The sequence below is a fragment of the Mytilus californianus genome, unplaced genomic scaffold (assembly GCF_021869535.1).
Source record: "Mytilus californianus isolate M0D057914Y unplaced genomic scaffold, xbMytCali1.0.p SCAF_2, whole genome shotgun sequence".
Lineage (NCBI taxonomy): Eukaryota > Metazoa > Mollusca > Bivalvia > Mytilida > Mytilidae > Mytilus > Mytilus californianus.
In genome coordinates, this window is record NW_026262668.1 from 35,384,625 (window position 1) to 35,412,155 (window position 27,531).

A 27,531-nucleotide genomic window follows, 5' to 3' on the forward strand; every position below is an offset into this window, starting at 1 on the left:
GATTGATTTTTTTTTAGGGGGGGAGTGGTATTGTCCTAACTGCCAAGGAATTGGGGGTCCAAAACCAAGTATTTTCTTGTTTCTGGACATTAACTTGCGTATAAGTGTATTGATCTCTATGAAATTGTATCATAAGGTTCCATACTTCAAAAGGAAGGTTGGGATTGATTTTGAGGGTTCTGGCCCAAACAGCTAAGGAATTAGGTGCCAAAAACAAGGATTTTCTGGACAATAACTTGAGTATAAGTCGATGCATCTCTATGAAATTTACCACAAGGTTCCATACCAAAAAAGGAAGTTTTGGATTATTGCCCTGCCCGTTAAGGAATAAGGGGCCAAAAACAATACTTTTCCAATACATTGTATAAATTGCTTATTTCTTGACCAATTTCAATGGGGTTTAATTCAAAATCTGGAATTCTTTAAGTTCTTTATTATGCTGAAATAACTGTAATTAGATTTTGAAAATTTTGCCCCGTTTTTAAGTTGGTCTACATTTAGGTCCAAAGGGTCCAAAATTAAATTTTGTTGGATTTGAACAAAAATTGAATTCTTGGGGTTCTTTGATATGCAGAATCTAACCGCGTATTTTTTTTTTATTTAATTTTTGGCCCGGTTTTCAAATTGGTCCACATTAAAGTGTCGAAGATAAATCTTATTGTGATTTTCACAAAAATTGAATTCTTGGGGTTCTTTGATATGAGGAATCTAAACATGTATATAAATTTTTGATTTTTGGCCCAGTCTTCAAGATGGTTCAAATCGGTGTCCCAAATTTAACCTCGACAAAAATTGAATATATTGGGTTCTTTGATATGCTGAATCTAACTGTATATTTGGATTTTGGGCCCGTTATCAAATTTGTGAACATTGATGTCCAATGGGTCCAAAATAAAATTTCATCAAAAATTGAATTCTTGGAGTTCTTTGATATGTTAAATCTAATTTATCAATAATAGGTAAATGTCCAATTTCAAAATTTTAAGTTCTTAGGCCGCATTCATCTTGTGTCAGAAACCTATGCTGTGTCAAATATTTAATCACAATCCAAATTCAGAGCTGTATGAAGCTTGAATGTTGTTTCCATACTTGCCCCAACTGTTCAGGGTTCGACCTCTGCAATCGCATCAAACTGCGTACAGCGGAGCATTTTATTTTTTGTTTTTGCTAAATATCTAAAAAAACTGTAAAAGATAGATGAAAACTTAAATATCGAAAAAACGATCAACAAGACAAAATCTACAAAGAGGCCTTATGGCAGAAATCGTCAGTCGACTTCTTACTGGAGTTATTGCCCTTAATGAATATTTTTACACAATTTTTTGCTTTTTGCCTAACTTCTTAAAAACTGTAATAGGTCGATAAAAACTGAAATAAGCAAAACTGATTAGCAAGACAAAATCGACAAATAAGTCAACATGGTCGAAATTGTCAGTCGACTTTTTATTGCAGTTATTGCTCTTTCATGATTATTTTTACCTGTTGATTGTGTTTTTTCCCATATTATCATGAAAACTGTAATAGATAGGTAGACACTTTAAACAGCAAAAATGACCAGTTAGAATAACATAGCTGAATTCGTCAGTCGAAACCTTATTTGAGTGCTTGCTCTTTAATCATGTTAATGACAATTTTTACCTATTTTTTGCTTTTTGCCCATTATCCTAAAACTATAAAAGATAGACACTTTGAATAGTAAAAATAATCAACAAGACAAGATCTACAAATAGCTTAAATTTTGTCAAAATCGTTGGTAGACCTATTGAATGGAGTGATTGTCCTTAAATGATAACTTTTTTCACTTTTCATCTTTTTGGTCAAAAACTAAAGATACAGAGAAACTGTAAACAGAAAAAAATGATAAGCAATACAAGATCAACAAAAATGAGATTTTCATCATGAGTTCTATTCTAGTCAACAATGTTGGAGAGGGTCCATTGTCTAACATAGACCTAGGTGAGCGACACAGGCTCTTTACAACCACAGTAATAGTATCCCGTTGTTTTCAAAACTATTCACCTCCCGCGCATATTTTAGTATATACTCCTCAGTCCATCCCTTTTAGGTTTTTGAATTTTTTGTCGAAGGAGGGGAATAAGTATCATGCCAGAAAGGTGCAAAAAAAAAAGTAATAACGATGTAGAATTTCCACTGCATGTACGATAGAAAATTTTAAGACAGCCTCCATTAATATCCCAAAATATCATTCAGCTGAAAACGTCCACATTTAGCCATTCCTTTTCTATGTAATGTTTTTGTTTCGTTCTTCTTCCTCATTTCGTAATTTATATTTTCCCCAAGGTTTCTGGTTTTATTCACTTATGATATTCGATTGCCTCCTTTGTATTTTCCCTTCCTTTTGAGTTATCTGTAAATCTGTAAACTGACGATTGTGTACATTCCCGATTGTGATATTTTGTCGGAATCGCATAGCGGGTGTTCCTTGTATAGAAGGAGACGCTTACCCTGTCGATGCATCCCGGCTAGCTCTTTCTAGACTTCATACGAATTCCTCGGGTTTTATTTGTTGACCTTGATTTGTATCATCTAAATGGACTTATGAAATTTAAACATCTGTCAGCTACTATTGCCTCTAATTTGGTTACTTGTCAGGTTTCAATGTTTTTTTGTAATGATTTTCTCTCATTGGTGTTTAATTCGTTTTCATTTACTTCCTACTCAAGGTAATTTGTCTTTTGACAATAACTTGTACTCTTATGTTGATTTTGGTGTTACTCTTATATTGAAAAAAAAAACAAAACCAAATTTCTTAAAATAAACCAATGATGAATTCAAAGACACTGAACACGAAAGGACCCGACTTGACGAAATGTGAAACGAATCCAACGAGAAAACAAACAACCGGATTTAGTACAAAGCAATAAATGAAAAACAATTATGACAGACAACAACCAATGACAACCCCTGAATAACAGGGTCCTTATACGGGACAATCACGTTGAGAATGTGGCGGGGTAAAACATGCTTGTGAGCGCTCAACCTTTCTTAAAAAAAGGACAGTGATGTAACAGCACATCATAAGAGCAAAAGTTAGAAATAAGCTGGAAATGGTTTGACTCATCAGATAGACACGAAGCACTAAATCAACAATCATAAAGGCAAAAGACACAACCGACATAAGAATACTTGCAGTTACTGAAAGCTAGTTCAAAGGCAATTACAACTAACAAATAAATCATGATCTCCTGGACTTAAGTTCTAAAGTATAATTTATACATTCATCGAAAGTGTAAATATTAGAAATAAACGAATTTAATTCAAATGACTCTTTTAATTCTCCTTTATTTCGTTTTTGTATGAATTAACATACGTATTATAATCTACTTTTAACTGCTGATGCCGCAAGTGAAATTCAAGGGATACAAATACTTGAACCAAAAGGATAGTCTTGGTTGTTTATAGTTAATTTCGTTTGTTAAGACGACTTGGTCATTGGCGTAATCCAGTTTGTTATACGATTTTCTTTCTGGATTGTAGACATTCAACCCACTATATGATCCCCAATGTCTAAAATTAATAAAAAAATCAGAATAAAACATGGCAAACAATCTAATATGTATGTGGTTTTACTATTCAACATATTTGGTGTTTAAATATGATACTGTTTTATTTGTGTCATGATTGTATTTTGAGTTTTCTTTTTCGTTGTAGATTGAGTTTTCTTTAACTTAAAATACAATCTATGACAAACGTGATGATTTCAACTATCCAATTGTCATCTTCTAATTTCTCAGCTGTAACGCAATATCTGCCCATAGTAAGGCATTTACATATATCAATTAATACGTTACGCTCGTTTATGTTTACATTATACGGAATCAAAAACTACTCCAACATGAGTCGGGAGAAGAACGCCTGAAATCGACACTTCATAAGTTTACGGTCACGATCACAATTTGGTTGACTGATACGATGTGCCTGTGTCTTAACTCCCCAGCGACACGTTATGCGGTTTAGATCTTATATTCGTCTGATCTGTAGATGCCCTTTTTCCGATTAAGACAGTTTGACTGAACGTGGATTCGCATGGCGGTTGATACATTCACAGCAAGATACGATTACCCTGTCGACACAACCATTCTCCTCCTTTTGGAGTTTGTGCGATTTCCTCAGATTTTCTTTTACGAACTTTGCTTTGTATCTCGTTAATTGATTTATTCGATTTGAGCATGGATAAACTACTGTTGTTTCGGCCTTTTAATCACCGTCTTGCCTTTACATTTTAACAATATGACTGTCAAAAATGACAAATCTAGACTTAATCAAATTTAATTTTGTGTTCTTCAATTTCGTACTTGATATGTCCTTTTAGCGTTTTTGATTCGAGCGTCACTAATGCGTCGTTTGAAAACGAATACGTGTCTGGTGTAAGTTTTTTGTAAGCCTGGTTTCTTTGATAAGTTTGTTAATTTTTTCTGGAGTTTCATACAAGAAACGTTGGTCCTGTATTTTTGAAGGCTGTACGTGTATGTTTTATGTAAATTTTATCGGTATTAAGCTTATAAGTCCGTAATCTTATAAATAATAGAGCTTCGGGATCACATAAATGGAAAATTGGAAATTAATTGAAAATTCCAAACTGTCGAGTATTTGTTAACGTTTTGTTTTTGTGCCTGCTTAAATAATAAACATACGTACCCTTCTTTGACGAAATCGCTGATGATTCTCATTGTCGTTTTAGACACATCGGCATCTCGTGGCGTATATGAGAAGTTTGGGTGTCCAATTGTTGGTAAGCCAAATACGTAAAATGCGTCCCAACCATGCTGGACCCCTAAACAAAAACAAATCTAATGATGAGAATCAATGTGTGTTAGAATTAATGTTTTTCATTGAAAAAAAAACATACACCAGTGTTTTGACTATGGGTTTAAATTCAAACGATGCTATCAAAATTTGGAATTTTGAATTAATAGTGACAGCATGGATATATGACTTTTTATTCAAAGATTTGATTAAAATATATGAACTACCGTATTGATATGAAGGTCTGGATTAATGGGTCCTTCATTTCTCTATTTTTGAATTTTTTAGGTAATTTTTCTCTATTCTTTAATTTTTAGGTAATTTCTCTCTATTCTTTAATTTTTTAGATAATTTTCTCTATTCTTTAACTTTTTAGGTAATTTTTCTTTATTCTTTATATTTTTACCCATATTCCCTATTCTTAATATTTTAGCACCCTATTATTCTCTATTCTTTATTGTTTGCTCTATTTTCTCTATTCCTTATTTTTGGGTCCTGAACTCTGCACTGTTTGTCCATTATTCTCATTTCTGTAAACCCCATCCTGGCCTCTGATATAATTACAGGAATGTTTAATATTACTATTGCAAACTAAATTAGTTTTAGTAAATATGACTATCAATATATGGTTAAGTTGAATTCCTGTTGACTAGACTAGATTTTTTTATTACCTATCCAATCCGGTCCGCTTTTATTCTGTGAAATATACTCAAAACTGAGTGTATAAACGTTCTTCTTTTGAAAAATCATATCTGCAAGTTTCATCATGGGCGCAATCATAACCACATCTGAATACATCACCATAGCCTGGAACAAAAGATAATCTTACTTTTGTTTATTTTGTTTATTGATCGATTGATGGCTTGATACTTAATGGATATTGATGTGATATAAATTAGGAACCATGCTTGTCACATCACCGACACAATGACCTTGAATTGAAGTGCATACAAACACTTGGTCGAGCTTTTGCTTGGAATAAACAAAACCAAAACGATAAGCAGAACAGCAAATATCGTATATAGTCAACTTTACCTTAAGTGTTTTGTTCGAATCAGTTTTAAATCGAAACCAAGGTCATGCATCATTCAACTGCCAAGTAGTTTAACTATTAATGATATTCCAAGATGGTCCTATCAGTTCTGTAATGCTGATTTTTTTTATTGGTACAAACAAATATGCACTATTCATCAAGTAAAAAAAAAATATGATAACGAACAAGAGTTCACAGGACACCATGTTTCTTTTCTCGCTATCACATTATCTTGTTCAGTGAACCATGGAAACACATAATAATGAACACGTGTAAATATTTTCAAGATGATGTTAAAATAATTTGACCGAAAACTACTTTAAATTTAAACTGTAACCTCAGGCTGTACTGATTTCACACTATCACATTTATATGTTCAATGAACCGTGACATTGGGTGACAAAACCGTAATTTAGCATGTAATTAAATGATATAAACTCTGCTACAGAGATTGGGGTATTCAATCTTGAGATGTTGGCCATTTATTGGGGTCATAAAACATAGGTTGATGTTTTATCTAATTATGTTACCTGTTGAAATCAATCAGGGTTGAAGTTTTCAGCTTGTATGTTTCATTAAAATTTACCTGTACAGGTAACTCAGGTTTCTTCTCAAATTGACATATCACCTTTTCTTTAAAATGTAGAATAGAATGTTGTTTTAGTCTTTGTTAATTCATATCATTTGTTGATTTTTCTGTCTTTAAATTTACATATTTCCTTTTTTTTATAGTGTTATTTTTTATTTTTTATTTGTTTTTTTTGCTTCTTATTCTTTTAATTTCTTCTTGGAAAGAATCTTGAGTAGAAATGACAAAAAATCAATGATAAGTAAAGTTATTGACTAGCATTTGAAAACAAAACAGAGAATCCTTTAAATAATTATTTTTACATTAAAAAAGTTATTGTACATGATGTACATGGTATTCAATTATTTGTTTGCATTACTAAATGAATTATTATTAATTATAACTTATAATCATGCAAATGATATGTTTAAAGGAACCACGAAGCAAGTAATTTAACAAGCCTGTTTCTTATCTAATTAAAGTTATCAATATCATGAATATCAATCCTTTTACAATAAATTTTGTTAACAAAGTTGTACAATCTATTTTCATGATTATTATTCTGGAAAACTAAAAATATCATTATATGGTATAGGAATAAACTATTTTTGTTTATCTTTTATATTTTTCCAAATCTCAAAACTGGAGTTGTGCATGAAGAATCACTATAGAGACTTAAATTTTTCAAATGGCTAACTAGTTATCATCAAATTTTGATATATGCTAATCATAATGAAAAATGTTCTTATCTCTATATAGATCTGAATAAAGTAAATCTTATGAAAGAAATTATTCAAAGAAAAAATTGTCTTGCTTTTTGAAATAATTGTAAACTTATCAAATATGTTATCATTAGTTTGGCTAATTTTGTCAGTTAACAGGCAAAATTTGTCTCAAAAAAAAATAAAGTACACTTCTATATAGATTGTGACATTTTTATGGTCTATTAATTAAATCACTTTTTGTTCTGTGTATTATATTGTCGAAAATGCAGGACTGGCATATGCATGATACATATTCTTGGTATACATTTGCAAAGAATATTTCACTCAACTCAGGCCCTTTAGATAAAAGTTAATAATTGCAGGGACTTGAATGAATTAGATTCTTTAAAGCCCTTGATTAAAAATGAATTTTAAGAAAAAAAATAAGAATATTTTTGAAAATAAAATAAAAACTTATGATGAAAACAGTAAACTCAAATGCTTTACTCAGTAAAGAATTAGCATGATTAGTGGTCATAATTTAGAAATAGAAAATGGTGGATAAAAATTCCTATAAAGGATAGAATTGTTTGTAAAATTAGCATAACAACTTAGAGATAATCTATTTGAAAATAGTTTACTTTCTCATAATTATGTCTCTGACCAGTTTATGAATAAAATCTTGAATCTTATGAATAAAATCTTAACCAAGAACAAACAGTAAAAGAAATGCTAAACCTCTATAACATGGAACATGTTTAAAATATTGGCTCCTTTATAAACAAAAAGTCATTAGAACTGAGGGTAAAACCTAATAATTTTTTTCCATGTGTTTTGATTTCTTATAAAATTGTTATTTCTTTGCATTATAATGATTGTTTTTGTTTTTTTTGTCAGAAACTTGATTAAATTGTAATATGTTTATATGACAACAAAAATATTATCAAATTTTTCTGTAATGAATATTTTGAATATACATCATGTACATGTATTTATTCAATAGAGAAATAATGAATTGCCTAAATTTTATTTAGAATAAGTCCTAAAGATCATCTTAAACATTTGTTTAACCATGTTAAATGCAGTAAGTATAAACAATTTTGATTTTAGAAAATTAATTTGAGAAACACCTTTTCAATGGAAAAAGGCAGGCGTTGTGAAAGTTTGCATTATATTAGAAGATGATATTCATTTATTATTCACTTGCCAAAAAATACATGTAAAAAATAACTTAAATTGATAGAATTATTTAAAAGGTATAACATCAAAACAAACAGTCATGAGAAAATTTTTACAAAAAAAAGTTAGGAAGCTATTTTTTCAACTAGTTTTATTATTTTATTTTAGAATTTTCTTGTCATAATCACAGTTATTAAATTTGACAAACACATATATTTTACCTGAGACACTTTACCTGTGAGTTATATAATTTTAACACTTCAATGCAGTCATGATTTCCCTTTATCCTTGACTAATTTTTGATTAATACCTTGTGAATTAATTAAGCAACAGGAGGTATAATGATGGACATTTAGGGCCATCATGGTGACCATATTTTTTATGGTCACCATTAATAAGATAATGTCACTGGTAGTACTGTAGGAACACACTGGTCGCAATAGTAATGAATATTTCTAACCGTAAGCTATTCAAACCCGTGAAAGAAAATTCCAAGATGAGGAAAACAGTATTTTTTTTAAAAGTATAATTCGCTTATAAACATTTGGATGCATGGAATACTAGCAATATTTTCTGTCTGTACAGAAAACAATACCTGATCCTAATTACTTTATACAGATTAAACTGCACCTGCCATATCTGATATCTACTACAAACCCATCTCATCCACAATTTTCGATAACAAGGGGATATAAGAGACTATACCATCGAGAATGTTAGAACCAAACCTTCGAATTTCTCTTGTCCTTCTTCTCATAAAGTTCATCGGGAATTACCATGACCAAATATATAAATATTCAGTGTCTACTTTACAAATGATACATGATGGCCTTGGGTTAAATATTCTAGTTCTAAAATCGGACGTTGGGTTTCATTTTATTTACTTTATAGTTTACACTTTATTTGTCTTTGTACTATAATGTAAAATTAGGAAGATTTGGTGTGATTGCATTAGATTGATTGATTGATTGTTGGTTGCTTAACATCCAGTGGCAAATATTTCATGCATATTCAGGACGAGAACAAATTAACAATAAATACAATAGGTAGGTTCTGTAATAGGGGCGTCAGGGATTAAGGTCGGAGAAATTTAGACTACCACGGGAAATGAGGGTATATTGGATAGGGACAGAAATTTAGCCTTGTAACAGGTCACCTACGGACACCTCAAAGAGTTGTTGCAAGGGTTCTTAACGTGCAAAGAGCGTGGCACTCTCTTTACACGAGGCATCGGATTTAACGTTCCCATTCTGACCGGACGTTGATTGCATTAGAGAGGCGAAAGATACAAAAGGGACATTCAAACTCATAAGTCGAAAATAAACTGGCAACGCCATGGCAAAAAACGAAAAAGACCAAAAAACAAACAACAGTATAAAAAACACAACATAGAAAACTAAAGACTGATCATGAGCAACACGCACCCCCAAAAACCGGAGTGATCTCATGTGCTCCGGAAGTGTAAGCAGATCCTACTTCACAAGTCGCTTTGATACCTTTCGCCTATCTTACGCACCCGTCGTGTTGCTCCAAATAAGACAACAATCTATAGAGACCAAATGCTCCTTTAGGTCGTATGACTATTGACGGGGCTTTCGGGTTTTGGGCGTTGCAATAGCTAATGGGCCTAGAGGTGCAATTCGGACGCATTAGGTTTTTTAAAGTGTTGCTTTATTTTGTTTACCCTTGTATTGATATTCAATTTCTTTGTATTTTATCGGGAAAGCGTATACTAGTATGACATTATGATTTACTATACTGTATGTACTATAAACTACAAAAAACTGTTATATCGATATTTTAACAAATAGTGTTCCAATGGGTACTTATTCTACACCCTACTTGCTAACTGGTTATTGTATTCATAAGTACAGATGTAAGAAAAGTATCTTGCTGAATTCTTTAGACTACCTTTCAGATATACGCTTGTTTTCGTGTAACTCAATTATTCAAATAGCAGTTGGTGCTTGTTTGGCATATATCACAGTGACCTTAAAATAGCACATCTCAATTGATACGTGACGCTAATGAGTGTTAACAAGTAGAAAATGAAATTTGGGTAAAACTACTATAATTTGGCGAAAAAAAACCCAAATAGTTCACTTCATTATGAAAATGTTTACTAAGTTTCAAGTTGATGTTGCCACTTCAAGTTACACTACATTAGCCAAACACTTTAACCTGATACTGGGCGGACGAACGTTCAAGACCAGAAAACATAACCCCCTAACTATCGTAAAAGGTGCATACAAAATCAAAACCTAAAATGAAAAAAAGACAACGGAAAATGTATTACCTACGCAAAAAATATTTTCCTCATTTGTGTTATGAATTTCAATTGGATGCTGTTACTAATAGGTATATACGTACTAAACAGCAGATGATCAACATTTTGTATAGATTGGTTATGTAGTTTTAGGAAATTTATGAGCAACTGGTTTCCCGTATAAGAACCTGTAGGATATATTCAGTATAAAAATAAAAGATGTGGCATAATTGCCAATGAGACAACTCTCCACCAGAGACCAAATGACAAAGAAGTTAACAACTGCAGGTCACCGTACGGCCTTCAACAATAAACCAAACCTATAGTCAGCTATAAAAGAATCAGTTGAAAAGGGCTTAACTCATCAGATGGATACACAGCAGATAAAAATAAGTAAAAAAATACAGACCGGACGTGGCAGGGTATTTATACATCCCTACAACAAAAAAGACACTAAGTACAGTTCTGAGAGTACTTGCAGTTAATGACAGTTAGTTCATAGCCAATAACAACTAATAAAAAAATCATGTATCTAAGACTAATTTGTCTAGTTTGCAACTTCATGCAAACTAAATAAAATTGTTTAATAACGTTTCTCAATCATTCTACTCACTTCAGGATATCTTGATAGATCTAGGGTTTTCCATTTTTTCAACTCTTTTTTAATGGCGTCTACGAAAATAAGATTTTATAATTTTAAAAGTGTATTATGTTTTCTAATATGAGTTATTATTTAAGTGATGTAATTTTATGTCTCAGTGAAAAATAAGCTTTGTATTCCAGTTTTAGTTTTCTCGTTGGTAAAAAGCGAATTTTGCAAAATCACAAACCGTCCGCCCGGGTATTCTGATGAATAAACATGCTCTTATCAGTCATAAAACTTTTAATAAATCGATGAGAAGACATCATATATCGAAGAAAATGTGAAGTTAGTCGTCAATGATAGTTTCCTTTCATTCTTCTTGAGAAAGCCCTGGTATAAAATTCTACCTCGTTCGAAAAAAGTAATAAGTCGTCTAGAAGAGATAATATAGAGTCCCGATACTAATGAAGACTGTCTGTGGAAAAAACTGGCACCAAACATAAATTATAGAATCGCATTAAATAAATACCTTTGAATTCCGGTCTTTCTGGAAAAAATTCCGATGCTAGCGCTTCGATTGTTATCTCTGTGTCATACATCGAATGGTTTTCAACTAATTCTACAAATATTTTTGTATCTGATGATTGTTTCTCGAATAACAGAGAAGATGTTATAGAACTAACCACTATATGACTTGGTCGTTGGACAGTATCTAACAATTGTTGAAACATGTTTTTCTTTGACTTAACATCGGTCAATTGTTTGTCACATAACAATATGTATAATTCATAACTTTTGTTGTAATCGAATATTGCGTTTGATGTGTATTTATGCAATCCGCATTAAACACGAAAACAGCTATCTATCTACCAATTACCAGTGCTGCCTAACACAAAAAAAAAATCCGCTGACTTCTGAAAATTTACAGTTACAAATTGTTACATTCTTATACTTTTTTTGTTGTCAATTTCATTGCCAAACATAAATATTATTTTGTGTTTTCAAATATTTCAAAATAGAGACGAGGTTTAGGGAGAAAATAAAATGAAAAGGTATTTCCAATAAACCTACGGGTAATGTTTCAATGATAAACATACCTGACATATCTAATGGCCAGGCTTCATCTCGTGCCATCATAATTAACACTGAATCAGCATGCAATTGTCCACAGGTAAACAAATATTCCGGACTGTCTGTTAAAAAATCCCCGTCAACAACTATCCAATTATCCTATCGAAAAAAATAAGAGTCAGCATGGTTACAATATCTGCTAAAACGAGCGTTTGTCCTCTTTTTTACATGCATTTTTAAATCTGTGACAAACAATTGTATTTATTTAATTGGCATTTATTGACATATTGCATAAGTGGTTTTAAGTGAGAAAGTCCCAATCAAGTACCTGATAATCAGAACCAATGACGATAAAATAACTTTATGATATTTTGATATTTTAGTAGATTTTAGAAAATCGAAGCAAATAAGTGTTTTTCTTTAATAATTTCAAATTCATTATGCCTGCATAAATTCCTTATATTCGTTCCAGTAGTTAAGAGGATAGTTATGTATGAGGGAGAACAAAAAATGCCCAGTCGTAACAACATTTCAGGACCGCGATATGTGCAGAGCTACCTTACAAAATTTACGTGATCAATTATACTACAGCAGATGCGTATTTTGACAATCAATGTCTCTTAAGAAGTCCGAGACCAAAACATTAGAAATTAAAAAAATCTAATGCAAACGTTAAAGAGCTAGTAATACCAAAAAGAACCAAAAGTAAAGCCAAAACTTGCCAGAAATCATAGTTTTTCATGATGGAGGTTTTTACTAATTGTATATCTTCGAAATTTACGATCCGCCAGCAGAGGAATTGATCGTGTGATACTAATAACTTTAAGGGTACCCATTTTACTGCACCCTTTAGATTTTAGACGGTTCTTTACTGCGTTTGGCCATAAACCTTGATTCATTACTGTAAAGGAACAAGTCTGCTATAAAAGGGACACAATGGGTACCCATAGGATTACCTACAACCTGTCGATAAACTGTATTGCCAAAACGTACATAAATGTTGTCAAGGAGAAAATTTTGGGCTTTACTTATTATTATCGCGTTTCTAGGAAAGACACATAAACAATCAGTCATGTTTCTGCTAAGACCTGTGCGGAAAACAAACGTTAGTCTGGATTGTTACTGGTAAAATGATAAGTATATTAACACTAATATAGACGATAACGTAAAATAAACGTGCATTTAGTTAAAAAAAATATAAAAAAAAATATTTTAAGCGAGCTTTATTTAAATAGTTATAAAAGCAAGATGTTTTTAGTTCTTTTAATGTTATATAACAAGCGAAAATGAATCATATATTTTTTCTCTATAAGTTTAGTTGTTCATCCTTCTACTTTACTGTTTTATAAAGACGTTTATCTTATAGTGATTATACATTTTCAATTTTTTGTTTTTGTTTTTCAATGAAATCGATATTGCTTTAAAAAAATCTCAACAAAGATACTGGGTTTATGATTTAATTTGTCAGACACGCGTTTTGCATTTTATCTACATATTACTCAAAATTATCGCTAGAATCAAAGCAAACGTATTTCGAATGATTATATGAACAGTAAAAATTACCGCATCCATGATATTTTATGTCCGCATAAGATCGCTGACTACTGGGTTGTTGATTCTGCGCGTAAGAGCAAGTGTATTGACCTTGTGGTTGAAAAACCCAAGCTGTTCGCTCATAATAGAACAAGGATACGAGGAGACGATATTCATATATTATATAAATATCGCTTTAGACTATTTGTTCACATGCACTTCCAAAGTGAAATGTTTGATACAAATAAATCAATGTTGTTGTACGGGATACTAGTTTTTTTCTTTTAATTGATCTTATTTTTTTATTTGCATCACATTAACAGGATGCATTTAACACTTTATAACATGTCAAAAAATTAAGATAGTAAAATAAAAATAATGATAGAATAAAGAGAAAATGTAAAGGACCAATTCGTAAAATAATTCAAACGTTAGAGACGGAAGATGTATGGAGGTATATACAGTATAGTTGCATACAATCTAAGCAGTTTAATACAAGCACATGGTCGATATTAATGATGGTGGACTGATTATCCCCTGGGCATCATCGGTTCAGTAGTCAGTGATTCGAAATGTACTGGAAGATTTATAAAAAAAATATCAAATTCTCTATCGAGAAATTTAAAAATTATTGAAATAAACTTCCGCAGGCAAAGTTAACTATCAATGAATTTAGTTGCTTTGTCAGTTGGTCGCTGGTGGATAGTTATTTCAATGACAATCATTCGTTATCTTTTTATTTTTATATCTACTATGTTAGGTAACGTTTTGTCACATAGCTCCCGGAAACACCAAATTGATAAAAAAAAAAATTTCATTTAAAATCAAACTATTTAAACTCAATGAAAAATATTGTTAGTCAACCTTTTACCTTCAAAGATCTATTTGTTAAAAAATATTCATATCCATCACCTCCTTCCAACAATTTATTAATAGCCTTCTGATGTTCATCATCGACAACAAGACTCGTCCCAAGTCGGCAGTTTTCTGGGATTGCTGACATTCGACTTGTTCTTACACAAGGAGATAACGCCAAAGGGGAAACTGGTGAGCCACTGTGGATGATTGCGTTTCTGAATAAACCTATTAGAACGGATAAAACATTTCTGAATAGAAATACAAAATATTGTGTAATGTCATTCTGCTTATCTTTGGACAAATGAATTATCATAAAATGAAATAAAATCATCCAGCTGTTTTTGTATATTAGTCTGTCAGAAAAGACAGAAAAAAATGTTATCCCAATTTCTCACAAAATCGCTTTAGACTTATTAATTTAATAGATTTAAAGAAATAAAAATAGAAAAAGGTCAACATAACACACTTTGTTATCTTCACAAACTAAAAACAAAATAGAAATGTTTGGCAACATGATGTCTTTACACAAATGTTCATGTAAGTTAAATATATGTGATACAATTCAAATAAGGGAATCAAAAACCTGATTTATACCACAAAAATGAAAAAAAACAAATGTGGCAGTCAGCGAACAACGAAAACCATTGGATTGCATATTCATGGCTTTAGACAGGCAAATAAATATTGTGGCGGGGTTTGACGTGTTTGTGAGCGCTCAACCCTCCCCATTTCATTGAACAGTGATGTAACAACACAAAATAACAAGAAGTAAAACTTTTAAGATTTTGTTTGTCTGAAGTGCTTCTCTGGATTCAATTGATCAGGAACGCTCAAACCAAAAGTTTTTAAAAGAATGATGCATTTGAACACGTGATAAGCTATGTGACCAAAAGAGACCTATAAAATAGCCAAATCCATCTAAGATCTTCTTTGCGCAAGGAGAGTTGAAAGTTTATTTTGTTCTAACGAAATTCATCACGTAATGATTTGTTAGTTATTCACAGATTACGTTGTTAAAATCTAAAATACCACTATAAGTTAGGAAACTATACACACCTTGAAAAGGGGTCAAAGTAACATCAACGTCCAAAAAATAGAAAATTAACATTAAGAACTAAAAATCGTCTCTTTTGAAGTAAATTGTAAAGTCATACATTTTAGCAAGGAGTTTTCAGTGTGAATATGAAATATCCAAACCAAGACAAGGACAATAATCCCTAATAGTATTTATTAAACTTTATGTAAATTTCCGCGGTATAATTTCAAAATTCGTAAATTAAGATGGCCAACGTGAAAACGATCCCAAAAGACCAAATGACAGAGATATAAACAATCACAGGCCATCAAAAATGACCTTAACAAAAACACAAAAATAATATAGATGCTCATTGGCAACCGGTTTTTTTTATTTTTTTTATTTTGAAAAAAAATATTTTTCTCTGTGTATGCATAAATTATAGAAGTGGAACATTAATAGGATAACTTACCCTACCGAGGGAACTATAATCATTGGTAATTTATTGTCATGTCTATAAATGATTAAATATTGAATACGAGTCGAAAATTCTAAATTACAGTATATCGAACCTAACTTGATGCAGTATCGGTGGATTTCAAAATATATTTCGCGTCAAGAAAGAGAACTTCGTTTTAATATACCTTATAAATTTAGCCTAGCTTAACTTTCCCTTTACTCATAAATAACTTTTAAATGATAAAAGAGTCATACTTTTCAGTCACAAACCTGTTTTGAGTATTTTTTAATTCCACAAAAAGATGTTAGCATGAAAATAATTAATGCAATGAATTGTGCATGAAATAGAACTGATTTGGAATAATTGATGTTGTTAAAAGATAAAAGGACTTTATTTCTTTTAACTACAATATAATTTGAATGCATTATCAGATATAAATTTGTAATATTTATCTTGTAGAAAAGATCAGTGTATTTTTTTTATGATACCTTTAGTCAAACTTGAGAGTAAATGAAGAGCAGCATCCATAGCCCCAGCACTATGTCCATGTATGGTAACTTTAGATGGATCACCATTGAAATACTTTATATTTCTGTTTACCCATTTCAAAGCCAATACTTGGTCCATTAGACCATTGTTACCTTTTATTCCATTACTTGGATCTGCATAAAATCCTGTAATAATTACATTAAGTATTGTAGTTATTAACTATATTATCATTATTCATGACACAATATCATTTATCGAGCTTGACAAAACAAAAGGCAAAGGTTATTCCTCTAAATTTACTGAGTGGATTTCAACACGTAGCAACAGTTCGTTTCTCACACCAAAACAAGACGGTCCCTAGCAGCGAAATTTTTCGCTAGATGTCCATTGTTGGTCATTAAAAATTCCTTTAAATGTGTTTTTAAAACAACTATCAACAAAAAATACTGAATTTAAAAACTGCAAAACTGATCGATTAAAATGTTCATTAATAACGTCCGTATACTAAAAACTGAAATTTTTGCTGAATTTGTCCATGATTACTATACCTCACATTAATATTTTCTTTTCAGTGTACGTAAGTAGCAAGTCAATCTCCTTCAAATTGCATGGTCCAAATATTAAATAATAACATCTTTATATAAAAATAAAACAAGAAACTCACATAAATTAGGGTATGCAGCTTGAAAAAATTAAAAGCTCCATGAAAATCACACTTTAAAAAAAAAAGTCAGCTATGGTAGATGAATTAAACAACAGCATATGGGCATTTTATGTAATATCATAGAAACTGAAGTCTTAAAATTCGTTCATTTTTTTCTCATTAGAGAAACGAAATCAAACTTGTCATATTTAAATTCTTGTTATCTCAGATGATAATATAAAAATAAAGAGATGTGGTATGATTGCCAATGAGACTGCTATCCACCAGAGTTCAAATGATGAAGATAAAAGCAATAATAGGTCACTGTACGACCTTCAATTGTTAGAAAAAACTATACCGTATAGTCAGCTATAAAAGGCACCAACACAAAAAAAGTGAATTCAAACGAGAAAACTAACGGTCTATCTCATACATTGATGTACGAAAAACATATATGACATATATGAAACAATAACAGCCATTAAATATCAGACTTTTAACATTGGAAATGCACAGCTAGAATGTGGTAAGGTAAAACATGTTCGTGAGCGCTCAACCCTTCCCTTAACCTGGAACAGTAGTGTTATAGAACAATAATTTAATTTTGGATGTAACGCGTCTTCCGATTGGCTGACGTTGTTTTGTTTATCAGCTCATAGACATAATTTTGTCATCTGACCTTGTCGTCATCAACGTTTTTTCATGATTTACTTCGGTTTAAAATGGAATTAAGAATTAAATTATAAGAAATGACTGTAATATTTTTCTGTCTATTCGAAATAACATAAAAAATGTGGTGCACACTTTAAAATAACCCGCTACGCGGGTTATTCAGTGTGCACCACATTTTTGATGTTATTTCGAATAGACAGAAAAAAATATTACAGTCATTCCTTAAATAATAGAAAAAAACTGCAAAAAATAAGTTTGGTTTAGATGAGAATAATAACTAATTCCTACCCAGATCATTTAGTCTATAATTGAAGGTAATAACAATTATCTCTCCATGTGCCGCTAGTATATCTCCATCAAACATGGCTCCCATTCCAACTGTGTTGGAGCCTCCATGAATAAAAAATAGAACTGGCAGTGCCACTTTATCGACCTGTGAATATGCGAAGTCGAGAAGCTTTCACTTTTTATATTACATTTGAAATTTCTGGATATTTCATTCTTAAACTATGATTCATGTATATTTATGGGTAAACATTTTCGTGGATTGAAAAACAAATGTATTTTCGTGGATACGTGATTTCGGTGATTTGCCATAGATTGCATACAAGCCGATGAAAAATATTTACTTCGTTTGACATTTAGGTTCATGGTTCGTCTTTACCCACAAGATTCACTGAATAATACTGAGACCACAGTTGATGATAACAAATTGCATTTTGTTTAAAGTTTTGATTGCATACATGAAAATGTTATTTTTTAAATCAAGTATTTGATATTTAGCTTACAATACTGTTCAAAATAAAATGTTGTTAAAACTTGTTACAAAAAAGATGGTAGTACATACTTTTGGCACATAAATGTTCATATAAAGGCAGTTTTCATTGAAGCTCATAAACCCTGGTTTATGAAAATTTACATAGTTTGCATACTGCTGCGGACATGCTGGTGGGAGCTCAGTCGTTATTAAAATTAAAGGCTTCCATATCATTGGGTCCTTCGGCCTCTGCAATGATTCGAAACAAATAGCATATTAACTTGTTAATGTTCCGTCGACAAAAAATAATATAGTAATAAGATAGGTAAATAAACCATTAAAACAAGTTTTATATTCTTATAGAGAAGCATACAAGTAAAAAAAATGTAATACATTTACTTTTAAATTCAAATACTGATATGTTCCTTGAGAAAAGCAAATATTCAAATACTATAAAGGGATTTATTTCCGAAGAGATTTAATTTTGCGACTAAAATCCTGTTCGCAATTTATTACATGTCAATTTTATACGAGGGATCATTTTCGATTTGTCTTACTTTGTCAAATATAAAAACCTCGCGAAAATTTCCCATGTTAAAGTAAATTGTCACTTTTTCTCTGAATCAAATTTAGTTGTTATATTTCTTTTGTTTTTTATAATATAATGTATGGTCATTATTTGAAATGAAATCACACAAACAGGTAAAGATTCGTATGACTATCTCATTATTCTGATTAAAAATGTTTACATATGTTTGTGACTAATGACAGTAAGAACACAATTAATATTACTCATGGCCATTTCAATAAAAGTCAATTAGCTATTTCATCTATATGGATAACGTTTTAGAGCACAAACATCTATAGGCATATGCAGAAACTTTAAATAAACTTGTTTAATGATAACTGCACCTGGCCATTGGGCATATGATACCCTTACGGGTGAGTGAACGTAAATCGTATTTCTTGGATATCCTTATTTTTAACATTTGGCAGTGATACTCGGAAAATAAAATATAAATAAAGAAAATCGTCGTGGTACTATTGCTCTTAATCATAAATTATAAAGTTAAATTCTAATGTTATGTAGTCAAGCATTTACATACAGTTCGGCAACACTGCTCCGTTGATTATGGTTTTTATTCATTGAAGATTTACCGATAATTTCAAAGTACGAAAATTAATCTATATGCCTGTGGTATTGTTTAGATAGAAGGCTTACTTTTGTAGATTTTGTTTCTCTAAAAGCAAATCACCAAAAACGGGCGGGAGGTAAAAAACCGAAAGACCAATAGAAAACCGATAACACTATGGCCAAAAGAAAAATTACGAAAAGACAAGCAACAACAAGAAAACATTGCGAACAGTAAACGGAAGATTGCGCAACAACAAATATCGGGGTTAAACTCAAGTTCCCTTGAAGGGTAGGCAGTTTCTGCTCCATATGTGGCATCTGTTATGTTGTTTATGTTGTCGAGGAAAAAAGGAAGTGATTGTGGTTTCAACTAGTGGAATATATTCGAAGTCATCTGAGACACAATTTTGACAGCTGGGAGATATATACTACATATGTAGGCACAGATGGAATATTGGTACATAGAAATGGAAAGTCCACAAGGGGAAACAGAAATCCTTTCTTTTTGTCGTAAAGCATAGTTCTCAACTGACCCTCCCAATACCAATTTCGAGATGTGAGTCAAGATATGATTTTTATTGGAATATGGCGGGAATTTCAAGGAACAAATTTATTCATTGTTTGGTTTACTAAATTTATAAAATTATTAAAATGCATATAGAATTCAAGAAATACATTTTCGAACCTATTACATTTATTACTTTAATTATGACATTAAAACGTAAGCAAACTAAAAATGAAAATGTTGAACAAATGGGTTTTACAATCCCTAGTTAACTGGATAGTAAAACTTTCGAAGTTCTCTTTCTATAACCCACATAATATGTTCAACATATACTTCTTCCTTATCTAACGCATTTAAACAGACAAATATCTCTATTCTATTAGTGCCAGATAACATTTTGACTACGTTACATGATTTTTATCACTTAACCAAAGTCAGCTATTGCGTTTGCTATTTATTATTGTTCTTATCATAAAATCACATGTACAATAGTCTATATTACAGCTTTCTCGAGTACGTTTGCTAACATCGGTTATTTTACAAAGATATAAAACTTTGAAAGTATCCCCTTATCATTGATAATGATATTTTATCACAAATATTTCTTGCCTCAAATTGCAATTATTTTACTTTCATTTATTGCATACCCTAAGTAAACATAATCAAGACATGTCATACCTTAAATCGTAAATGACCTATAGGTGGAGATGCATATGGAATACCAAGATATTCTTCAACTTGTCTATCTGGAACACGTGTAGATATTTTTCCACGTACATTCCCGAATACCGTCTCCCTGACTGGTAAACACTGTCCCGTACAGAAAGCAACAGTCAAAAGAATAAATATTGAAGACATTTCTATTCGGTGTGAATTGATTCTGGTCATTATATACTAGTACTAGTAGTTAATTGAGTAGGTTTTCATTTCAATTTTATATAATACCGAAGGATGCTAAATTTGAATTTTGATATTAAAATAGGGGTGTAATAGTAAGATTAAACAATACACGATATGTTTTGTTATTATTATAAACGTTTTAAAATTTACTGTAATATTACATGACATTTTGCAACAGGCACATTAGCGTTGAAAAACTTGTTACATAATACTTGACATGTGAAGATTTTAAGTTAGATAGCTATTGTCTATACAATTAAAGAATTATTGCAATTTTTTCAAAGACAATTAAATGTATATCGTGTTCAAAATTTGTAATATGGTTATCATAATGGTTTGTTAAATGTGGTAATGTGTGAAAACATTCTCAACTAGTTCATTTTGTAAATTCTACCATTTCGTCTTTGCTTACTTAATAATTTTGTATCGAATGTTCCCCCTGAAGATCACTCAAGAAATGAATATACAACGCCACAAACACTAAATTTCTTACTTTAATTATTCTTCCGGGTTATCACCGATTTTGATATTGTTAACATTACTCAATCTTGATTTCTCTTTAATGTGTTCTTCTGCGGATTGTCTTCCTTTTGTTTTGTTTTTTCTTATATCTTAAACAACATGAGTTGGGAAGGGAATGTTGCTAAATCACGAAATGATCTCTGTAAACGAAGGGGAAGGGGACGGGGTTTTATTATATTTATTTACCTCGTATAGATATTTATAATGAAGATATGGTTTAGCGAAAATTATCATTTTGCATCATCCTAAAAATTAAAAATCTATAACTAATGAACTTATGGTTTTGCAAGCCCAGGATTCACAGAAAGTTATAAGTACATTTCTTCATAAATAATTAATTAATTACTATTTTTAGAGATAAGAAAATAAGAACCAAATGTAAAACGCTAAAAATCCTAGTGTTTCAGTTTAGTAAAACTTTAACCCTAAATTAAGATTCACTACATTTTTGAAACTAAAAAGAATACATTGTAATTGTATATAACTTTACATCCAAAGTTACACTTTTTGCGTCAGGAATTTTCATTTTGTTTTAAATTATAAGTTTTGTATTCATACTTAATAAATACCAACTCACAAGACTGACTTTATTGAAAAAAAAAGATTTTGTTCTTTTTTATTAGAAAAAAAATACATTTCTGATGTTAAATGATTGATAATAATTTTCAAGGAAAAGTAGTTGTCAACATTTGAAAAGTCTAGGCTCCGAAATTTATACTTAAAAGGAACATTGCTCTGAGATAAAAAGTTATTTTTGAAATGCGCTTTTAATGAATGCAAATAGAAATGAAAGTTTGAATGGAATAATAAAGATTTTTTGTTATCTTTATCTATACAACATAAATCTATGTGTTATTAATTATCATTTCGTGTTGCTCAGTCTTTTGTTATCTATGTTGTGCTTTATGTAATGTTGTTTGTCTGTCGGTCTGTTTGTCTGTATGTCTTTTTTCTTTTTTTTTGCCATGACGTTGTCAGGTTATTTTCGACTTATGAGTTTGAATGTCCCTTTGATATCTTTTTCCTCTCTCTTATTAAAAGTCAGGAGCCTGTAATTCAGTGGTTGTCGTTTGTTGCTGTATATCATTTTAGTTTTTTGTTCAATGTTTTGTGCATAAATCAGGCCGTTAGTTTTTCTCGTTTGAATTGTTTTACATTTGTTATTTCGGGTCCTTTTATAGCTGACTTTACGGTATGGGTTTTGCTCATTGTTGAAGGCCGTACAGTGACCTTTGGTTGTAAACTTCTTTGTCATTTGGTCTCTTTTGGACAGTTGTCTTATTGGCAATCATACCACATCTTACAAATTTTATATTAGTTAAAATCGACTAAACTAGCTAACGTTGTTTGAAAGGACACTTATGTAACTTAGGTATCCAATACATTGATAGAAGGTCCAGTTGATTGAAATTCAGAATGAACATATAATTATTTCAGATTTCCTCCTTGGTAAGTGTTGTGGGAATATGTGTTGAGTTTCCAAGTGAATTTTCAATATCTAATTCCATTATCAAGCATGTAATTCGATTTACACACACAAACGATGTTGATTGGGCCTTTATCTGCAGGGACAACACCATAATTGTCATGGCTGTAGGACAGGTGCTTAACAACATTTAATTTTTTAAAGATTGATGTATCATGTGTATTCATAGACCCATTCAGTTTTTTATTCTAATTTGTATTAATCATCACAACCTTAACCCATTCAGAAATAGTGTATACGTCTCTTTTTCGCGTTAAGGTGGTATATAAAAACAATAGTAGTATACTGCTGTTCAATAGTCATAAATCGATTTAACTGAAACAAATCCGGGTCACAAACCAAAACTGAGGGAAACACATCAACTATAAGAGGAAACAAAACGGAACAACAGAAACACTGCACTGCTACAAAAACAAACGCCAACATACATAAAAACAGACTATGTGATAACGATTGCAATATTCCTGACTTGGTACAGGACATTTTAAAAAAAATGGTGGGTTGAACTTTGTTCTATGGCTAGCCTAACCTCCCACTTATACAGCAATGTTAAAAATACCGCTAAAATGACAACATTACGTGACAGGAATAAAGTACAAATAAATGCAAGAACATTCAGGACAGAGAAATACATACATAAATAATATAAAAGTCCATTTCAACATGTAAACCAAAGAATAACAACGAACAACTTAAAATTATTTTACGACAGAACACAAATACAGCACAATAGAATAATGAACTGTGCGTCATACGAATGTATCAACACCACAAAAAGTGACGTCACAGGTAAATTTCTAAAAATTACAATATGAAATTGGGATTAAGTTTGTAATGGTGTTATTTGATGTATTTTCTAACCATAACAAGAATATTGATATAGAATTGTGTTAGTAATGGTGTAATTATTTGTATTTTATAACTATGATTTTTCTTCTAAATCAAACTGATTGAAAAACAAATAAATCCTGTGCATATAGTTGCTTTTAACCTAAAAATCTTATAAATGAACTAGGTGATTAATATCTTTACTTTAACATACATAAAGAAAAAAAAAAAGAATTAAAACCACAAACGATAAGACATAAAACAACATCCAACCAGTATTACAAATGGAACATCATAACTAAATACATGAATGTTGGATGTAAAATACCGAGACACGTCTAATAGCAATACGAATCTACACTCAGCAAAACAGTTGGTATGGCAGTATGAATTGGAAATGATAGAAATTGTACATACTTTGCCAAAATGTAGTTTATCTTGTGATATGTTCAAAAATATAGTAAAAATGATAGGTCACCTAGCTTTTTCTCAAGCTACAGGTTGTGAAAAATGACACATTTTGTATGGATTATACAGGAAAAAACATCATTATGTAAATAGAAGCTAAACTAGATGAAAAAATTGGAAAATAAAATACAAGAAGATAGCATTTAGAAAATGCTTTTAGAATATTAAAAGAAAAGAGAGGGTCACCGTACGTTTTTTACTGCTAAGTATTTACAACTGTATTTCTTATGATAAAAGACTTTTCTATTAGATCTAGGAAGACCCTTTTCAATTCTAATAATTAAGGTCTCCCCAGTGCAAACGGGTTTATTTTCCTTAAATGTTATGATCATTTTTTATGTAACTGTTTGAATCTATAAGAAATGCCCCCAAAAATATGACTTCTCAAAACGTAATGACAATAATTCATAGTGACAAATTTTACTTTGTCAGCTTTAAGCATATAATTCCTTGTAAAATGTATTGACATGTACTAATAAGGTTACTGCGGTTTCATTGAAAATTTAAACTGAACGTGTACTTTCCACATGTTAAGCTTGCATCATATTACGCTATCCTTGTAATCATTTCAGGATAACTTGAATAATTAAAGGTTTCATCAAAAAATAAAATCAACCCCTTTATAAAATCATGCATTCAAAGCATTTTTTTTCAAACTGGCTGCACATTTTGTTATCATACATCGTTTTTTCAGGTTAAGGAAATACATGTACGTATGAAAATTCGGTCCTAATTGTGTTTGAACTTTTCATGCAAATAAAAGACAAAAATCGTACAGGATAGTCATTTTTGGGGCCAAAAACTCATCAAAGATACCAGGCTTATTATTGGGTATGAGTGTTCTGTCTCCTCAAGACTCATCAGTGGTGATCTAACAATGGGAAGAACAAGTCGAATAAAAAGTTGCAAAACAAAAATCGAAAATTTTAAAATGTGAAGGGTATCATAGTATCTATCTCATTGGAACCATAATTAGATGGCATTTTCAAATCTCAGTGATATATAACATAGATTTGTCTAAATTAATGAACAAAACGATGTTAAACAAAAAATTTTAAAGGCGTACAGAATTTTTGGGGACGGATGAAAAATGTAATACAGGATATATAGATTTAAAATTACAGAAAGCATTTCATATACACTAGTTATTATGGATTTTGCCAAGACCGCTCTCCATATTGGACACAATTACACAGCACACTGATATTACCATTTTTCAATAAAAATGGGTAACTACTTGAGTTTTACATATCTATTAAACACTGAATTTATTCAAGTAACCGTTAAGCGTATAGATCTGATTCCTTGTCCATTTTGGTTTTTATCAGCTCTTCAACATTTGTATTAGACTTTGGACTTTCAAATATTTTGGCCTCGGGCATCACTGAAGAGACATTATTTGTCGAAATATGCATCTCGTGCAGTAAATTGTTACCGTTAATGTTATTAAAAAATCAATATAACTAAAACAACACCCAAACTATCCAAATGGTTGCCATGTAGGAAATGCAGATTCCACCCTGACGGAAGTGTATGTAAGAAAATAATTTACGGTACTAGTATTGTGTTTGATTCATAAGCATATGCACATCACTGTTTACAGCCAGATAGACCCAAAGTCAATACACCATTCATTGTAAAGAAATACAACACTCACCGTGAATACTGCATACAAAACTGCACTACAGACTTACAATGATTTTTTAGTGAAATTTTTTTATCCCATTATTTTAAGTAATTATCCATTTGGACATTTTGTAACGTCAAACTCCTGCCAAATGCTAAATTAGTGTTGTTAAGGAATTGACAGTGCACAAAAAGTGCAAACATTACAGTTTAAGTGAATAAAAGAAACAAACTGTGTGGTTCTATTGATAAAATAATGGTATCAGAACACTCCTGGTGTGTTCCCAGAGGAATGTGTATATTTATGTTGCATTTATAGAGGTTCAAAGGGGATATTCAGTTTTTAGGTGATTTTTCAAAACAATTTTTCATGGGAATTGTTATCAAAAAATGAAAATAGAATCTTTATGGGTATCCCATTTGGTTTGGCTTTGATATATGTGATGAAAGGCAATATTTTCTGCAAAATCGTGTCCTAGGTTTTTGATAATTTGTTTCTGAATGAATTTATATTTCTCCAAAGATGAAAGATGAATTCGCAATAAGGTTTGGCAACCACCAGTTAAATCAATATATCTTCTAATTGGAGGCACATATCAAAAATCTGAGATATCGTTTTGTAGCATGAGTATGGTCAATTAAAGGGATGAAAACAAATGTTTGAATTGAATGTGATATTTTCATCCAAGTTGGGAAAGTAAATTTTTTACAGTCATATATTTTCAATTGATCATACCAACAAAAATTTATCTATAATTAAGAAAGAGTAATATTTCAGCTTTTGATAAGGGACTTTCCGTTTTGAATATTTCGGAGTTGTTGTTACTTTTTGCTGATCAATCCATAATTTCCAAATTTAGTTACAAGGCGTTGGGAGAAGGAGGCAGGAAAAACTATGTTAATGGATTTTTTTTATTTTTAATTCAGCTTTGCTGGATCTATGTGATCACTGGGAATTTGGGGATGGTGCAGGATTCTAAGTTGAAGACATATTAAGAAATTAATTATGTGTTTCTATGAATTGCTGAAACTTTATACACCATTTTAATCATCAACTGCCAATTTTTAATATGTTATTTGTCCTTAAATTAAGAAAAGGTTGTGCGAACATTTTCGATATTCACTTGCATATAGTTCCTTTGTAAATCGTAATTTATATTAAATTGCCATTTATTAATTAATGTGAAAAAGAAATAATTATCAAATTTAAGCAGTTGATAAAAATTATGAAAGTGTTTTATCAGTATCTTATGTTCGTGTAAGCTATTGAATAAAATTTGGTTTAATATGTGTATTGATATCAGAGTTGATTCCCACACTTGTTTTAAATGCTATTGTTCCCATTCTTTCATTAGGAAAACAAGAGTATTGATACAATTCCAGTATAATTATCAACTGTCATGATTTTCAAACAATTACACTCAAAGGTATAAGTATAAATTGGAATCAACTCAATTCTAATG

The 27,531-nt window shown here is 30.9% G+C and overlaps 1 protein-coding gene and 1 long non-coding RNA gene across 2 annotated transcripts; both read right to left on the bottom strand.

Annotated features, from left to right (window-relative positions):
- Nucleotides 1–3,295: 3,295 nt before the first annotated feature.
- LOC127729791 (uncharacterized) lies at nucleotides 3,296–11,701 on the bottom strand. The gene is made up of 5 exons (XR_007994828.1): nucleotides 11,630–11,701; nucleotides 11,131–11,189; nucleotides 5,439–5,574; nucleotides 4,660–4,795; nucleotides 3,296–3,528 (listed from the first exon to the last, which is right to left on the bottom strand). It is a non-coding gene; the product is annotated as an uncharacterized LOC127729791 (long non-coding RNA).
- A 12-nt stretch (nucleotides 11,702–11,713) lies between these two features.
- Nucleotides 11,714–21,117, bottom strand: LOC127728952 (pyrethroid hydrolase Ces2e-like). The gene is made up of 7 exons (XM_052236531.1): nucleotides 20,917–21,117; nucleotides 18,689–18,847; nucleotides 18,130–18,274; nucleotides 16,526–16,711; nucleotides 14,576–14,787; nucleotides 12,172–12,330; nucleotides 11,714–11,719 (listed from the first exon to the last, which is right to left on the bottom strand). The coding sequence occupies exons 1-7, from the start codon at nucleotides 21,094–21,096 to the stop codon at nucleotides 11,714–11,716; spliced, it is 1,047 nt and encodes a 348-aa protein (XP_052092491.1). The 5' UTR covers nucleotides 21,097–21,117.
- Between the last annotated feature and the right edge of the window lie 6,414 nt (nucleotides 21,118–27,531).

What these genes read in the sequence shown, in the direction of transcription:
- LOC127728952 (XM_052236531.1), bottom strand. Translation starts at nt 21,096, where the DNA reads ATGTCTTCAATATTTATTCTTTTGACTGTTGCTTTCTGTACGGGACAG. An exon ending in TAGGTCATTTACGATTTAAG is followed by an intron (nt 18,848 to 20,916) that starts GTATGACATGTC and finishes GAATCATTGCAG; the next exon opens with AGGCCGAAGGACCCAATGAT. An exon ending in TTATAGACTAAATGATCTGG is followed by an intron (nt 16,712 to 18,129) that starts GTAGGAATTAGT and finishes TAATTATTACAG; the next exon opens with GATTTTATGCAGATCCAAGT.